Here is a 19,074-nt window from a genome sequence, read left to right as displayed (position 1 = left end):
TAAGCCCTGATTTCAGGGGGAAAAAAAATGCAGATTTTTCACAATATAAGTTGGCAGGAAAACCCACAAACACAAATAACTTGTTCAATTTTTTTGTCTCATCATTAGAAGCATTCAGCTCCTCGCAAAAGAAAATCACGTCTTTCCTTGAGAATTAACTCCCTCCAACATTCTCCACCTTAAAAACTTTGAAACAGTGAAATATCTTACTATTTCTAACAGCACTTTCCCCCTTAAAACCAATAAAGAAATTATACAGATTGTAGTATGGAGAGCTAGTAGCACCATAAAGAAAATTTTGTCAGATCCAGAGCACACTATCATTTCTTTTTTACTGGGTTTACAAATATTTAGAAGAGCCATTTTGTTCAGCCGTTAATTAAAAAGGACAAACAATTTAACCGAAGGGTATCATACTAGAAATTTCCCACCTGAAACACATTTTTTTTTTTAACCCCACCTGAAACGTAAGTCAATGAGTTTTCTAATATTCAGTTATTGACAATGAGTTTATGAAATTATCAACTTTGTACGTGTGCATACTTCGTAATTCAATCAAAAGAGATATTTACTAGAGATAAATATAAGATAGTATTTTCACATGCAGAATTCAAGTAGGAAGCAGTAAGAAAAATATTGGCATAGAAGTTAGTTCTCAACCAAAGAAAGCTGATCGTGTAAACCACCTTCTATTTGAAATAATGTATCAAAAGCTCCCAGTTTTATGATTTTCTCAGTACCATTATCCAACCCAATAAACCAGAACAACACAACTTTTAAACATCCTAGCCACTTTCTAAATACAATACACTCATGATAACAAATGCATATATCTTTACATTTAGGTCAAACCATCTTAGTTGAAAATGTCGAGCGTAAAAGCAAGTGCTGATGACAATATGACCAAACTAATCATGTCACAGTGCGCATGGTACCTGACCACCTTGCTCAGCATAAAAACTTGTAGTTTCCAGTATAATACCAACTTCGTTGCCAGCAGCAGCACTTTCCAAGAACTCCGTTCCTGTGTAAATAGCTTTTATCACACTCTCATGATCCTGAAACAATAAGTGTGGAGAACATCAATAAGAAATATTCCAATTACAACAAGATGGAGCATATCAAGCTCAAGAGCAGTCAGTGATTCCAGCAAGGCTGCAAAATTTCCTTCCTTTCAACTCATTGGAAATTTCCTATTGTTTAAACTATTTTAATGTAGAAAAATGAAAATAGAATTGGATTTACATAGAATTTTTTATTCCATATGGCATACCAGAGACCCATTTTTTAAGAATTCTCCACTAAGCGTAAAGACTGAAGGTAAATGAGAATATGGAAAGCAATTTATTTTAGAGCAACCAGGTCTACCAAGCACCAGAAAGGAAGTCATCAATTTCCCATGATTAGGTCCTCTGGGGTGCATACAATTCCTTGGATGCGGGGTGTGTGAGTACCAACTAGGGGGGGAAAAATAATTCCCATGATTAGGACTACTACCTACATTTTTCCATTTAAAAGATTAATTTTCCTTTTAAGTGGAAATATTGAAGATGAAGGTGAATATGGAAAACAACTTATTTTAGAGCAACCAGGTCTACAAAGTACCAGCAACGAGTTATCGTTTTTCGTTTCCATAAGCAGGTATTCTATTGATCAAAAGATATATCAATCAGTACATAAGGATCAAAGCGAAGGCATTCCTTCACTCTACAAATCAACAAGAAAAAGAAACAGAAAAGTATCACTTCCAGAATACATGGAAGAAAAAGAAAAACACAGGAAGAAAACTACAGGACAGCAAAACATCATGTACAGAAGCCCCAACAACATCAATAATCTGAAACCAAGTGACTCTGGCAACCTCAACAGCAGACCTGCTAACCCCTTAATTAAATCTAAAATTTCTCTCACCCTAAATAGCCCACACAACAGCTGTAAAAACCATCCTAATAAACTTCACATGATGAGATGAAGCTGTTGTATACTGAATAAACCAATTCAGCAATTGATCCAAAGTTCTCACCTCTGGAAGAGACCAACTCAGAACATCATCAAACCACTCCCCAGATTTCCTTAGCAAATTGGCACCCCACCAACAGATGAACCCTAGAATGTTATCAATTTCCCATGATTAGGAATACTACCTACATTTTTCATTTAAATGAAAGAATTTTTCTTTTAAGATTAAAAAAGATAGAAATATATCAGGCCAATATTACTGATAAATCTGAAGGCAACACAGTTAGGAGAAAAAATCAGTTGAAAACTGGTTCACCTTGTGGCCTGTCGGTTTAAGGCTTCAACCCTAAACCACAAGGCCAAGGTTTGAGACTTGTAGGACGTATGCAAAAAAAAAATCAGTTGAATTACTTTTTATTATTGCATCGCTACATAGCTTTTGATGAGTTCCTGAGATACAGCCGACTTTGCCACTATTATAATATTTATATGTAGTAACAATTTTACTATCATGTTGCAAATAATGTTAGGGTCCACAAAAAGGACACATGCAGACAAGGGAGATAATGTTCTCCAAAAAGGAGGGAATAATGATGGAACAATAAGAAACCCTCAAGCTATGTTACATTGACTCGAGTACATGTGTCGGCGTGGGGTATATATCCATGTGTCGGATGTGTCAAATCCCCAAACAAAAAGGCACATGTTCACTATTGGCATTTCACTATTTTTGAAGCAATAATATAATAAAATTGCATTATTGGACAAGGTTTTAGGTGCATGTCCAACCAAAAGTGTCACACATATCCCATATCCATGTCCAAGCAATGTGTGTTGGACAACGGTACTTTACTTACTATTAAACAGTCCATGTAACATAGCCCTCAAGAAAAGGTAACACCCCCACCCCCCCCCCCCCCCCCCCCCCCCCCCCACGCACACACACACACACACACACACCAAAACAAAATAAATAAATCTGTTCCCATCAAAGTTCCTAAACAAAGACGATATTATAAGCTTTTATCCATCATCAAATGTCATATATAGTATGACCAGTTTCTGCTCCAACCTGTGAACCTTTAAAAACCCCATTAAATCAATTTGAACTTAAATGCATAAATTTTCTTTTGTTGCCTGTAGATACTTTTATGTGTTTTTGTAGTACAAATTTTTACAAAAGTATACAACTTTAGCTATGATAAAGTTTCTATGCTATTAATTACATCATACTTGGGACCTGGGTTCAGAATAAAAAGGGTTCAGAATAAAAGGACACAAAAGCAAAAGCAGATCTATATGCGCGCGCACGCGCACACGATAACTACCCTAAAAGGATTTTTTCTTAATATACAACGACTACCAAAGCCTTTTTCCCAAGTACAAGAATCCTATTTTTCCATTCCGCTCTATCTAAGGCCATTGGTCAAACCATATATTATCATATCCTTCCTTACTACCTATGCCCACATTAAATTTGATCTTTCTCTTCCCCTAGTATTACCCTCCCTATGGACTATGTCACTCTTCTTAACTGGCACACTTTAAGGTCTTCTATGCACATGTCCAAACCATCTTAATTGATTTTCTCTCATTTTATCTCCAGTTGGTGCTACTCCAACCATCTCACAAATGTGAGGATTTTCTCTTAATATAATTCTAAGGATAAAAGGTATTTTAATATTTAAGAACCTCGAACAGATGTTAATATTTCTTAACAACATGATTTTTTATGGGTCAAAAGAGTAAACCATTTAACAAACATCACAACTCTAAAGTGGATCCCCATTAATCAACACTATTAGGTAGAGACCTAAAATTTAGCAATCTTTGGACCGCATAAATGTCCTCAAACTCGAACTTCTATTTTCACGTTTAGCAGCCTGCGCTTTTACCATCACACAAGCATATAATTCATTAAACAAAGATTTAGGCTGACCTGAAACCATGTAAACTTGTAAGTGTCATTTGTAGCAGCAACCCTTCTCTTGTGCAATATAGAGGTGGCATCAGCATCCATGACGATTGTACCACCAGCTTGCTGCAAAGAAATTATTTTAGTCCATAATATGGCACTGACATTCACAAATTCATGTAAAAGCCTCTCTCTCTCTCTCAATCAATCAATATATATATATATATATATATATATATATATATATATACAAAGACTCTCTCAGTAAATATATATAGTTAAAAAGGAGTGTATAACCGTGACTTCCTTTTATGATAAATATAGAAATGAAATAGAAAAACCAAGGAAAAAATCTGCTACCTTATTCTGAGCATTCCTTGATCTTTCCCTTGCCTCATTCATAGCAATATTAAAACCCTCAACATCAACTACCAAGCCTCTTTCTTCCGCCATCAACTGGTAGAAAAAAGCCATGAGAAGTCGAATTTATACAGCACAGTATTAAAAGTAAACAAAGTAGTAGTCCATGCACCTGTGTCAGATCTAGTGGAAAGCCATATGTGTCCCACAAGACAAATGCATCCTGCAACCAAGCAGTTACTAGCGTCAACTAATTAAATTTTGAATTTCATAAAATCCCAGAGTTTAATAAAACTGCCTCATCTTGGCAAATAGGTAAAGACAATCTTCCCTGCCTAGCAAGAGTGGGGAGCACAGGAATTAAACCTACACTTCGTTCCACTGGCTATATTTCTTTGGCCAACAGATCTCTTGACAAAATTATTCTGACAGATCATTTCATTATTAAACTACAGAAGGAGGAAAATCAATGCACGACCCATGTGAGGTTGCTAAATAATGACAACTAGAGTTTTCAAAACCAAAATTTTTACTTATCAAAAAAAAAAAAACCAAAATCATAGGTAAGGCATATAATTCTCCCCCCACCCCAACCCTTCCACCCAAGAAGAAAATGACAAAAAAAAAAAAAAAAAGGTCTTGTTTGCTCAATTTGTTTGATTTTAAAATTTTGTTAAGGTTCCTAACCAATTACCAAGCAACCAGCATACAAACATAAAAATTGCAGAAATATAAAGAGCGAGAGAAAGACACTGCAATTTTAAATGTGGAAACCCAATTGGGAAAAAAACACGGGGACTAACAATAAGAATTGTGATTGATTTATCTCGGACACTCAGTGCTCTCCACTTCCAGTGCCTTTAAAATTACCAGCCACACTGATCCATGTCAACGCACTCACCACGTGATGAACCGCTTCTCGAAGTGGTAGTTTAGACAATTCTTGTTGTTGAACGATTATGGCTTCTACTAAGGTAGCTTGATCAACTGATAATCCTAATAGTTTGACTTCAAAGAGAACTCACACAAACTAATCACACATTAACCCCACGGGATTGGCCTAGCGGGTGAGAACTTGGGCCCTGGTGCCTCATTAAGCATCAGGTCTTAGGTTTGAGCCTCTGGGTAAACAAATTCCATGGAGGGGGGGTGTGTGAGTATCAACTACGAAAAAATAAAACTAATCACACAATGTACATGTGAAAAAGCTCAAGGCTGCAGGAAAAATATATATTTGGAGATAGCTCAACCATATATAAAACTTGTGAAAAGTTTTTGAGAGCTAAAGCAGATGGGAAAAGATTAGAAAAACATTAGGATATATTCATCAGTTTGGTAGCAATCCAAGTTGACTTCAAACTAAAAACACAAATCCCTTTCCATTTCAAAGTCCACGTACCAGTGCAAAGAAAACATGTGCTGGTACATGTTCTGTTCTACCAAAATGCGTACCAGTGCAAGTAGTATTTGTATCAGTGCACTGTGGCTACTGGAGGAATCTGTACCAGGGCGAACAAAAAGTGTACCGGTGTATATAACTTTAACAATTTCTAGTATTTCCCAGCATCAAAAGAGCATACTAGCATAGACAAATGCACCGTTCCATCATAGAACCAATTGAGTGTTCATACAGATTGATGGTTATAAAAATACGTGCCTTTAACTAATCCTTGTCCTCTAATAAGATGTACACCAAACTAAATCAGCATAATCCTAAACCACAAGGTGTGTTATGTAACTGCCTGAACTTGTAGGCAAGTCTCACAAACACCACCAAAAAACCTTTATCTCAAACAATTCAAATCCTTATCACAAATCCAATCATGCAAAATTTATACAGCTCAGCTAAACAAAACCTTTTTCTCAACATAATGAAAATTTTATCTATAAAAATATAACCTAAATAGATCAAGACTTTTTATGGCATCCATTAAGTGTTTCTTGAAGCTTTTATGGCATCTCAAAACGAGAGAACATAAATTGGTTGCACTGGCCGTGCAAAACAAGAGAAAAGAAAATAAGGAAAAAATATTTATCTCATTAGCCTATCTTATATGGCACTATTTTAGAGGCTAAGGCTGGATTAAGAAAACTGCATGACAACTGGAATAGCAATGTGTGCATGCTGTCTCATAGAAAGGGAAACTAATGCTGTTGCATCATTGTAATTCTACTTGGCATTAACAAATGCACATCTCATAAAAGTAAATGCATAGTTAAATGAATCTTATATGAAATCCACTAGCAGAAAATCTAATGCAAAAATTGATGCAAACTGAAACCAAATTTTGAATTATTGCATGGTAGAATGCTTAGCATACGATAGAATAAAAGCACAGACACTGAATGTTTGGTGAGAAAGAAAATATTTCCTTCCCATTTTTTTTTTTCCTTTTTGTTCTTTGATAACTAATATTGAATGTACAGAAGCAAAGAAATTTAAAAACTATATACTTGCCTGTCCGCTGAATATCTTCCCCTGGACATCTTGAGCAGCCCTCTTAAATTTTTCAATTCCCTGAAGACAGGTGACAAATAAATCCAATTAATAATTAAGAAATGTTCTGTAGTTACCAACAAGATCCCTTACAAGACAGGTAAACAGTATTTACACAAAGTTAAGAACAAAAAGTCTCACATCGGAAAAGCAAACTTCAGGTAACCAACCCATGAGGAAGTAACAAAGAAGAAAGAGAATTATATATGCACATACATATATTTGATCCTTTTCACTTCTAGATTAAGTGATTTAATCAATTAAATCTAGAAGCGGCGACTTTCTAAAATTCAGAGGGATAATTTTTTGATGGAGTTTTATGGATTATTTAATACAATCAATTAAACAAACCATCCGAGCATTAACAATGCCTAGAAACAATTGTTGTAAACTGCTGACACTTTTTGTTGTTTAGCCAGGCATCAATACACATTGCAAAGAGCTCAATTTCAAGTATGCCCTTCCTCCATAAAAGAAAAATCAAGTTCTTAATGATGCAGGATATTCTAAGAAATCCCATCCAACACCACTGGTTCCCTCTACTAGGCCATCTACAGGATAAAAATAAGTGCCAGCAACTTAAAGGCTTGCACTCCCTGCAACCTCTCTGAGCTTGCCATCTAACCGCTGCAATTAACTCCTAGAAACTCCCATTAAGACTCCCACTCAGCTCAAGAAGATTGAGGCTGCAACTGGAGCTTCCTTTATGTCGGAAGTGGTAGATGCTTCAAGCTATTCATCCTCCAATCTCCTCTATGGCACTAACCTCATTCTGTATTCTCTATCTCCATCTTAGTTGAAGTGTCACCATCAAACGACCTCAGTACCTTGTTCTGAAGACGTCACCTCCTTGTTCTGAAAACATGCACCATTTCTCCTAGCAACCTCACATCGGCAGTAAGGAGGATAGAAGAACTCATCCTGACCCTCCCCTAAAGCCACTGGCAGAGTCCATACCTGCCAATTCCACCCCCTTTCATAATCACCTCCCATTCAGATTGGCAGCTCTATCTTTACCCCTGAATTCTTCTGAATGGGCTTATCTGGATGACTGCACAGCACCCTACGTTGTCTTCTTCCTGCTGCCTCTGTTGCAACTGATCTTCATCCGCCTTGGATGCTTCTCCAACTCTAGTTGCAGTATGTGAGTCCATAGACATCCCAGATCAAATGAACTTGGCTTTCTCCATCAAAATAAATTGGTCTGGGTTAGCTCGGGAATAACTGGTGCTGAGGTACTAGGATTGCCCACCGCTGGCCTTCTATTTTCAAGTCCATTTGCTATATTGAACCTAAGCCCGGCTGCTGATTAGCAGCCTAGACCCCAGGAGGCTAGTCTTGGCCCTTTAAAATCCTTTCTCTGACCTAATCCATCAAAAAAAATTCAATCGGCCACTTCCCTTTCTCCGTCTAAGTGAATCCTTGTATCTTACTTCTTAGGTTGGGCCCATGACTAGGTCAGCGAAATCATATATAGCATAATCCTTAATCTCATGGTAGGTTGGCCTATTGAAATGACCCAATTCTTGGGTTGTGCCTCTATTAGGCCATAGCTTGGGCTTCCAACAAATCCAACCAAACTCTCTTAAAGCTTGTAGATCCTCAGCATATGTTACCCTAGATGCAAGTGGATTTTCCAACTCAGCTATTTTCCATTTCTTACTAATGTTGGGCCTTTCTCAGACTGTCCCCACATGGCACAATCCAGAATCTTCTTGGCCCCTCAAACACAACCACCTCCAGCAAGTTTCTCCCATGCCTCCACCGTACCATTGACTTTGACTGACATAGACTCTCCGCATGCGTCTCCAATGGCCTCAGACAACAATGAACATCAAATGCAAAGGGAGGCCATAATACAACATTCTCTTCTCTCACTTTATACCTGAGCAGCCAACTTAGAATGACAAATAGCAATCATGAAAAAAATGCACCACCCCAATCCTACTACATTGTATGCACCTAATAAATTATTTGGGGCGAAAAATACCACAAGGTACTTGAAGATATTTATAGTGTGCTTGGGGTGGAGGGGGAAAAATGAAAGAAGGAGCTCCACAAATTTCGTGGGGGATAGGGAGAGGGAAAGGAAGGAGGGAGCCTCTCACTCTCTGTGCAGGTTTCGCTACTTCACTTTTTTTCCCATACAAATTTAAATTTTCTTTGCTATTCACAGGTATAGCGGTCAAATCAATCAATACCTTAACCAAACAACAAGAAAGAGAGGCTCCTCCCTTTTCATCCAATTTTTAATCTTCCATATAAAAAAAAAGCATTAGATTTGTGACATGCAGTGTTATTAAAGGCTCAAGGTGCACCCGGGCGCTAGAGGTCCTTTGGAGCTTAGGCGCGAGGCGTGCGCCCGAGTGAAGTGAGGCGCACAATTGAAATTTTAAACAACATAAAAGCATTCAATCTCATAAGTCATATCAATATTCTACTTAACAAAAAAAAAAATCATATCAAGATTCTAAAAATTAATATCAAATATAAAAAAGTAAATCCATCAACCATATAAGCATTCAAGAACCATAAAACATAGCACAAATTTTTTATTTTGAAAGGCAAAACAGAATTTGTTTTTTTGAAAGGCAAAACAGAGTACAAAAACAAATAAATCTATTAACAAAAAAAAAAAAAAAAAAAGATCCCCAAAAAAATTTTTAAAAAAAAGATGCAAAGACAAAAGTAGATAAAGAGAGAGAAGTGAGTGAGAAGAGAAAGTGTTAAAGAAGAAGGAGGAGAGAAAAACAGAGCCCAAAAAAAAAGGACAGAGAGAGAAGAGAACAAGACGAAGAGAAAGAAGTAAACAAAGATGACAAGAGAGTAGAGGAAAAGAGAGAGAAGAAGAAGAAGAAAGAACTGACTTGGCTTCGTCGTTCATCTCTACAATTATGGCTTCGTTGTTGGTCTCACGGTCTCACTCTTTCTATGTTTATTTGACGCTTTGACTCTTGGGCTTTCTTATTTGTTTATTCTTTTGAACAAAAGTTCCTTCTCTCATTCGCTTAGGCTATCTTATTTGGTTATTAAGTTGCCAAAAGTACTCTTTTTGGCTTAAGAAATAGAATAATCATTTGAAAAAAATAGTGAGGCGCACCTGACAAATAGGACGAGGCCCAACCAAGGCGCACGCCTAGTAAACATCAGTGTGCCTGGGATGACAAAGGCAATAGACTTGCGCCTCAAGCCTAGGCGCGCCTTTAACAACACTGGTGACGTGGTTGCACAAAAAGTTCATCTCACACCACAACTTGGGCCTCTTTCTTCAGCGAGATGAAAGATCTCCGGAGTCTTTGACTATTAGCCTTACATCATCCTATTAACATCTACCACCCGTCGATTCTAAACCCTTATAAACTTCATCCATTGGCTACAGTGAAGAAAAATATGGTGAGCAATCTCTTGACAACCCAAGCAAGATTTAGAGTGTATTCAAGAGACAACATAGAAAAATCATTTTAAACTTCCGCCAGCCAATTAGCTGGGGAGAATTGGTGAAAGCAGAGACACAGCTGTCTAAGTGAATCTATGCACCTTTAGCAAATTGTTTCCCCCATTTCAATTAGGTTGTATCTCTTTCTGAATTCTCTTGTTCTCTTCATTCTCCTCTTCCATGCATTTATTTTACTTCTATCTTCATTCTCGATTAATAATTTCAGAACAAGTTTTTGTATATTATGGCAGTTCTCAAATCCAAAATTTACGAAACTAAATCCAGAACCTAAACATTAATGCAAAGAAATTTAATAAACTTAAAAGTCCAAAACTAAACATCAAACGAAGGTTTATAAGACACAAACTTTAACTTCACACAAAAGGTCTCTGCCAGCAAAAGAGGTTCATTTTGAAAAGATCTAAATTAGAAAAAAGAATTATATAATAGGGTAAATTACCCTGACCTCCCTGGTTCTAAAGAATTATATAATAGGGTGAGCTACCCTGACCTCCACCGAGGTTTGTCCAAATTATCCATGAATGAAACTATTTCAATATTCACTGTGACACCCAGTCAGAGAATCTCGTTAGTTCACTTAACAGCAGCAGTGAAAGTACCGTTCTACCCTCACTAAAAAACTTCTGAAACGCATGTGTTGGCTGATGTCATCAAAAGAGAGCCAAATTAACTTTCTGCCTTCCTAAAGCTAATGTATTCTCTGTGTATTGCGTGTTTGCTCTACCGCTACTACTACCTGTATATCAGCACGAAACCATCTCAGAGGGCAATTCAAATTCCTCCTCTACTATCAAAGCACCAAAATGCTTGATCTAAAAAACTTAGCACGGTAGATAGTTGTTTTTTGACACTGAATATGCCATCGTTGAAAGATGTTTAGAGATCATTGAAGGTATGTGAGCATCACTGTGAAAGTGTTCAGCTAAGAGAGAGGATTTAGGGTTAAAGAATCGTTCTTATTGGTCATTCTGGTAAGAGAGGGTTTTGGGATGCCATTGTAGATGCATGTCTTCAAAATAAAATAATCCTCTTGAATAACATTTCTTCTTGGTAAAAAAAAAAACTAAGTGTTAAAATCTTATCAATTGGAAATATGATTTTGGTAGGGAAATTTTTTTTTTCCTCTTTAAAAAATATGGTTTTGGTAATTAAGAAAGGGTTTTTTTTTTTTAGTCGGGCATTTTATTGGGTAGTTTGTTAAGATTTGGTTAGTTGTTCAATTGATTTCATGTGATGAAGGCTCTTCAACAATCAAAGTGTATAAACCAGATAGGGAAAGAGGAGAAAACCAGAGCGCGATAGAGAGGATAGGTGAGATTTTCTGAAAATCAGAGAGGAGAAAACCTGAGTACTTCGTGTTAATATAAGCCAGAGTAGTCTTGTCCAAATAAAATTAGTTGAAATGGTCATTTGTTATACTAATAAGGTCATTTAAGTCATTTTACCTCACTTAAGGGTAGTCTCAACATTTTTTGATAAATTATTCCACTAACTGACTCAACCCCTGACTGATTATGTCTGCAACTGAAATTTTCTGAAGCATTTCATTGTTTAAGAACAGCACAGCATATAAGATTACGACTGCCCAGCATAATATATGATAATTTTAGATACAAGATTCAAGCTTACATAAAGCAAGGTCCTGCCAAAACTTGCTTCCTCGTCTGCAATTGTGTCCCTGATGTGCAATTCATGTTGTTTCAGCTCTGGAAAAACATCACCCATCACCTTCACCACAATGTTTACAAGCCTGCTTTCCACATAATTATTAACAAAACAGCATCAAAATGATATATGGGTATTAGGAATAACAGATGTAAACTTAAATATCCAAATTGCCCCTAAGATAATTTTTTATACAAGAAAAATAACACAACTAAAAATCACAGCACAAAACTATAACAGATAAATATACAGTGAATAATCATAAGATGCAGGCAAATTTGTCATTCCTACCCACTGAAGAATCCTTGCTGAGCTTTAAGGACTTCAGTCCCATAACGTACAGCACGGCGAAGAATACGCCTCAGAACATATTCACGCCCCTCATTGCCTACACAGCAAGTATGATGATCAAGAGTTCCACTTAAACACAGATTTAAATAGATAATCAAACAAAAGCCCATTGCACATTGTTAGCCAACCAATAAAGACCTAGTCTTTGTCATATTTTGCACAAAGTGGCTGCATAAAGAGATTAAGAACCAGTACAACAAAAATGCCTTAAAAATAAATATAAATCCCTAGCCACAGAGGTCAAGGTTTCAAGGCAGGTAGAGAAAACAAAGAAAAAAAATAAACTCCCCATTTAGAAAGGAACATGTAATACTAATGTTCAAGAGAATATCAGCATTTCAAATGAAGGATGAAGACTGCTAAATATCTAGAAGTAGACCCAACACGACAACTAGATGATGTTAAAGCTTGGCTACCTTAGAAAGAATTGAAAGTACTTTCATTCTTCATTGTATTAAAATTAAAGAACTAAACATTAAATCTTCCAGAAGGCAACAAAATAAGGAGACAAATAAGAAGTGTGAAAGGCTGTATTACCCAACAGTATGTTGCCCTATATCACTTTCATAAGAAGAAAAATCAAAGAAGCATAATAACCAACACAAAAAGCCTGTAAAAGTTCAATGCGTTTAACAGATTTGGTAACCAATCACAGTTTATATGCCTCCATCACATTACACCTCCACAGTCCAAAGCCTAAAAGGAACCTCAAAAGAGAAAAGGGAATATTATGGCTGTCAAAGTAAAGCATTCCAGCGAGAAACAAGAAAAGAGGAAAGTCAAAGTGATTTCTTTCTTTATAGCCAAACTCCAAAAAGAATCAAAAGAAAGACGAGCGAGCAAAACCACCACTAACAAAGAAAAGAGGACAAAACAGAACAAAAAATAAAACAAATGTCCCATTAATAAAGTCTACACTACACTTACTTAATGGGGTAAAAGAATCCATACTTCATTAAAACTACAGATAAAAATCCATCTCTCTTTTTTTTTGATGGGTAAATATACTTCCACACCTGCCCCAATTCTCAACCTACCCTTTGAAGAGGTGGAGGACACATCTTACTGAAATTAAAGGTTAAAAAAGGCCCGTATGTAAAAAATCAAACATCAAAAGGCAGAACCAATGTCCAAGTTTCTGGCACTCCACCTGGACAAGAACCATCAGCAATAGCAAATGAAAGAGTTCTGATGTGGTCAGCAACAACCCTGTACGCCATGTCAACTTTATCAACATCATCTTCTCCAACTTTACCCGAATATGGTTGAGCTCCAGTTGCCTACCGAAGAAATGAAAAAATATATAAATGTAGAGGGGCATAGCAGTTCATTTAGAAAATTGAAGAGCAATTGGACACATAATTTAGTAATTTACTATTTTTCCAACAAAGAGGAGCTTCCAGAACAGAGATATCGCATGTAAAATATGATGATTCTGGACAGAACCAGGGTGAGGACCAGTTAAATTTTTTAAGACCAGTGCCATTTTAGTAAGCTGTCCTTTGATTCCTTTCTACTATGTCCATAAAAAAATTAAAAAATAAATAAACCTCCATCTGCATTACCTCGATCATCAAACAAGAGTGTGCAAGTGTGAAGCCATCCTTTGGATACAGAACACACCAAACTTTGGTTTATTTGTTCTAGAGAGTATGTTCTTGATACAGACAAAAGGCCAATACTCCCCTTTCATAAGACTCGCCCAAGAAAAAAAGTATAAAACAATATTTAGAATTTGGGAACTGAATAAATTCAAAATGAAAATTATCCAATAATAGCTTCTTAATGAATAAGCATTTCTGCATCCTCAAAAGCACACACGTTTCAGTACCGCCACACCCCCACATGCAACATGAAGGTGCAGCCCGCCAAACTGGATAAACAAAAATACTAACAGAACCATCAGCCCAACACTTAATGAGACTCAAAAACTTGATCCATAACTCAAGCCCCTCAAAACAAAAAAGGAAAAATACAAACACTCTTACACCATCAGCCAATGAAGAAGGTGATTAGTGGTCTCTCTGTAAGCTTTAGATGGCAATCAGTTTTACACTTCCTCCCAAATTATCGAGTCAGAATCACCTCCAAGGCAGTAGCACATGCACATGCGCACGCAGACACACACAAAAAGGCAAATTAACATTACTACTACCTTTAGAAAAACCAGGCCTGTACCATTCACATAAGAACAAGCAGAACAACCAGACTCCAAAAGGGCCATTGTCGTCTGAAAGCAACTCTTCTATCTAATATTACCCATTAAAAGATATTCATCGCATAATGATCTTACCTGTTGGATAGCATCAAAGATGGGTAAGAACACATCAGTATCATAATTGCTCATCTTGTTCTGGAGAATAGAAGTTAATCTTTCAAAACCCAATCCAGTATCAACATGTTTAGCAGGCAGAGGTTTTAGTGAACCATCACCTTCCCTGTTAAACTGCAGGAAACAACAAACCAATGTAAACAGTTCGCCAAACTGATAGCAAACTATTCAGCTGGACAAAACGACAAGATGCAATATGCAACTACAGCAAAAGCAATGTTGACAACTCACATGATAAACATAATGAATGAAGAGCCATTGAACAAGATTGGTGAAAGTTATACCTGGATAAATACAAGGTTCCATATCTCAATGCATGTAGGGTCATCATTGTTAACCAATGATGCAGCGTCACGGTTCCCAATTCGGTCATAATGTATTTCAGTGCACGGTCCACAAGGTCCAGTATCACCCATCTCCCAAAAGTTGTCCTGTTCAAAGTTACAAAAGGGACAAAGCAATAGCAATAAACGTATATTAGCTCAATATAGCATGTGTATACCAAAAAAAAAGGGCAAAAAAGAGAAGGGAAAAAATAGAGATGCCAACATCATAGTAGAATAAGGATGTCATATATGAATATAATGGACAAACGAGGTGAGGGACCTTAGTGGCTGTATATGTTTTAACATCCAACGGCATGCTAATATATTTATTAAGATGTTCTCTACAACTTGTCAAAAATATTTATTGATATATCTTAAATCTTGGGGAATGCAAATAAATATTTCAACTCATACCTAATGACATAGCTTACGACATTACCAAAGTGCCATCAAGATCCTCACTATTTTTGTATTGACGTTATAATTGAAGTATTAGCCATATATCAACTTATCAACACACACACATCTACATATCTACCAACATCAATAGATATCTGCATAAAATGTTAATGGACAAGAATTTATACTTTCCTTGTGATTTGCGTTTACAAGGCACTTTACAGAACAGAAAGGACAATACTGTCATATAATAGAATTATAATAAATTTTCCAAGTATTTTGCTGTTTCAATGTGAACAGATGAGCCAGAACAATTCCCTAAATAAGTAATTGAATCATTTGTTCATCCTATTCAGTGCTTATGTTTCCATGGCCCTCCTGTGTTGATAATTTCAGTTTCATTATGTGAAAAAGATAAAGAGAACAATTAGATGACATAAATGCCAAATTCGATTATCTAGCATCTGATACAGAAAATTTTGTTTTAATTTGTAATTCATTTGTGCTTGTTCAAAAGCAAATATTTTCTTAAAAAGATAACGTATGAGGAAGAACGACATGCAGAGCCAAAAGCAATCTGTCCGTATAAGGACTGTGGCATGCAGTTTCTCTAGCATCTGCTACAGCAAAAATTGTTTATAATTTGTAATCATTTGTGCTTGATCAGAAGTAAATATTTTCTTAAAAAGTATGAGGAAGATTGATGTGCAAAGTCAAAAGCAATCTGTCTGTATAAGAACTCTGGCATGCAGTTCGAGTGACAGATTAAAAGTCCTAGAGCAGTAGGCAATCCCAAGTTGGATGATGCTCACAACCATCAGTTTTTTCAGTTAAGTTACAAATCCTTACCATTTAGAACCAGAAAGGATGTGTGGTCATAAAATATCCTCACAAAAGGAAAGGAAAAAAAAAAAAAAAGTCATTCTTAAACAAGTCATTGCCTTGCACACCAAAAATAAATAAATAAATAAATAAAAATAAAAATAAACAAACTAGGCCAATCACTAGTTAAAACATTTTATGTACAAAGTTTTCATTCTATTTCTTTACTTACCAAAAAAAAAAAAAAAAAAACATTTTATGTACAAAAAGAACTGAAAAATGTAAGATTGTTCCTCCAGGCTCTGATGCATCAAAATGCAGAATGCCCAAAATAGATCTAGAGGGGGTGAATACTTCTTGTCCAATTTTAACTAACAAAAACTGATTTTTAAGGTCTGACAATTATATTCAAAATGCGGAAATATAATTCAATTAAAGAATAGAGAGCAAAAATAAATAAACACATAAACCATACCGCATAAAATGCAAGATACAAATACAAGAAGCTTAAGGCATCATCCAATTTCATTTATTACGCTTTGTAAATTTTCATTTTTTTTGCTTAATAAAAGCTAGGGGTGGCAATTCATGTTAGCGTGTCGTGTTCGATTCGATTAGGGTCGACACGAACACGACACGATTATTAATCGTGTCTACCCTTGACACAAACACGACACAATTACTACACGACACGACACGCATAACCTGTTTAATATTTGGATAAAGAATTGACATGACACAAAAAGACACGTTTAAGTCATTTTTGACACAAACACGACAATTTTATTCTATACGTTTAGCTAAATGGGTCATTTTTTTACATGAACACAACAAGTTTATCTGACACGTTTAGTTAATCGGGTTATTTGTGTCATAATCGTATTTATAGGGTCAAACACGAACACGACATGTTTAGTTAGCGGGTCAATCCGTGTCAACATGATTATGACACGAACACGATTAGCCCAAATCCAAACCCTTTTATCTCGTGTCGTGTCAAATATTGCCACCCCTAATAAAAGCCAATAAGTACTTTAAGGGTGTGCTGCCAAACAGTGCCAAAATCTTTAGTGGTTCGTACGTAAAACTCAACTCAAAAGCCAAAAACCGAACCACTAGTGATTCGCTAAATGAACCCTTCTCCAAATAGCTCTATCAAGAGCCCCGTCCTCAATTAAATTCATCCATTATAAGAGGTTGCAACAGAATTTTCTTTCGCGGGGTTTGGGGGAGCAGTTCAAGTGTCATTTGGTTCGCTAGGACCAGGTGTGAAGTCCGATCCGGATTGCAGATTTGGGAATCAGAAGATTGGCGCCTATCAATAAGACTCTTTTGGGGAAGTGGTTATGGAGATTTGGGGTGGAGATGCACAGGCTATGAAGGAGGGTCGCTGTGAGTAGATTCAGGGAGGGGAGAGGAGGTTGGAGCTCCCTTGAGGTGCAGATTCCATGTGGAGTTTGGGTTTGGGAATCCATTCGGAAGGGGTGGGATGAAATTTCCAAACACATCATATTTCGACTCGGGGATAGTAGGGGGATAGGTTTTTGGGAGGACGTTTGGTGTGGCGATCCCCCTCTTGCTCTCACTTTCGCTTGTCTTTCCAGGATTGCCATGGATAGACATGCCATGGTGGTTGACTGCTATCGGCTTGATGGTGAGAGAAGGTTTTTGGATGTTCGTTTCACGAGGCGCTTTCACGATTAGGAGATCGAGAATGCCATTGGCCTTTTGGAGGAGTTGTACCGTTAGGAGATCAAGGGCAGAGTTTCTGACTCCTGGGTGTGGGTCCCCGCATCACAGGGTAGCTTTGATGTTCGGTCTCTCTATAGATGTATCATAGAGGTGCTAAGGGATCCTTTCCCATTGAAGGCTGTTTGGCATTCCAAGCCCCTTCCAAGGGATCCTTTCCCATGGAAGGCTGTTTGGCGTTTCAAAGCCCCTTTAAAGGTGGCTTTCTTTGCTTGGCCATCAGTCTTGGGGAAGATCTTGACCCAGAATAACTTGAAGAGGAGGAATCAGGTTGTGGTCAATTGTTGGAGCATGTGCCTTAAAGATGAGGAGACGGTTGATCACCTCTTTTTGCATTGTTCTGTGGCCAGGAACTGTTGAGACTTGATGTTTGGTTTTTCTGGGGTCAGGGGTCAGTGGACAGTGGGTTATGCCCAGGTCCTCCAGAGGTTTTGTTGAGGCTTGGAGAGGTTGTATAGTGAGGCCCAAGTCCAGGTTGTTTGGAGGGTTATGCCTTTGTGCGTCTGGTGGTGTTTATGTCTAGAAAGAAACAGGAGATCCTTTGAAGAAAAGGAGACTCCTATTGGGCTATTAATGTGCTTAAGTTCTCTATTATTACTACTCTTTTTTGTTAGGTTCTAGGGAGAAATCATAGACATTTAGAGGAGATAGTATATTTTTTGGACTCTCTGAGAGTTTAGAAGGCCTATTTGGCCTCGTGCAATTCTTGAGGGATGTGTTTCCCTTTTGAACGCTTTTTAATACAATCTTATTTATAAAAATAAAAAAGCACATGTTTCTTATACTATCTTTTCTTTTTCTTGCCAGTCATCCACCTAAAAATCTGATTTTGTAGAGACTCGTGTTTTGAATGTATACTCTTATTAAACGTCCAACATTCTATAACCAACATACATAATGAAGATCTCCTAGTTTCTTTCAAGAAGTTTATCCATAACCGATGCAAAACTATGGATAAAAAGGCATTCATATAACTTATTATCTGTTAGCAGAGATATAACAGCCACAAATGATGGAATGACTTACCATATTAGCAGAGATTTGATTATGCCATAGAATATGCTTTAGAATATATTGTGATTTGATTTAGTTTCATTTCTTATAATATGAGCATGTGCTCTTTTTATCTATAAATACTAGAGCTGTGAATGAGTGATTAATCTCATTAAGCCTTTACACAATTCTCTCATTTTTCTTCTTTTTATATTTCTACTTGGTATCAGAGCCAAGGTGGTTCGACCA

At 36.8% G+C, this 19,074-nt stretch overlaps 1 protein-coding gene across 2 annotated transcripts in view; it reads right to left on the bottom strand.

The window, feature by feature from the left end:
- The window catches only part of LOC132307068 (alanine--tRNA ligase-like), a 36,302-nt gene that overhangs the window by 5,595 nt on the left and 11,633 nt on the right, over positions 1-19,074 (bottom strand). Inside the window, exons 4-13 of one of the 2 annotated variants that reach the window (XM_059804727.1) lie at positions 14,821-14,967; positions 14,498-14,650; positions 13,355-13,484; positions 12,145-12,241; positions 11,818-11,938; positions 6,693-6,752; positions 4,407-4,457; positions 4,235-4,330; positions 3,899-4,000; positions 936-1,058 (exon numbers count right to left, since the gene is read on the bottom strand). In XM_059804727.1, the coding sequence (XP_059660710.1) occupies positions 936-1,058; positions 3,899-4,000; positions 4,235-4,330; positions 4,407-4,457; positions 6,693-6,752; positions 11,818-11,938; positions 12,145-12,241; positions 13,355-13,484; positions 14,498-14,650; positions 14,821-14,967 (1,080 nt within the window). The remainder of the gene's footprint in view (positions 1-935; positions 1,059-3,898; positions 4,001-4,234; positions 4,331-4,406; positions 4,458-6,692; positions 6,753-11,817; positions 11,939-12,144; positions 12,242-13,354; positions 13,485-14,497; positions 14,651-14,820; positions 14,968-19,074) is intronic. The other variant, XM_059804728.1, reaches the window with a different exon arrangement.

The sequence above is a fragment of the Cornus florida genome, unplaced genomic scaffold, assembly GCF_030987335.1.
Source record: "Cornus florida cultivar Cherokee Brave unplaced genomic scaffold, ASM3098733v1 CherokeeBrave_3.0.0_Hap2_Chr05, whole genome shotgun sequence".
Lineage (NCBI taxonomy): Eukaryota > Viridiplantae > Streptophyta > Magnoliopsida > Cornales > Cornaceae > Cornus > Cornus florida.
The sequence above is the reverse complement of the archived record's forward strand: the minus strand, read 5'-3'. Positions and strand labels throughout refer to the sequence as shown.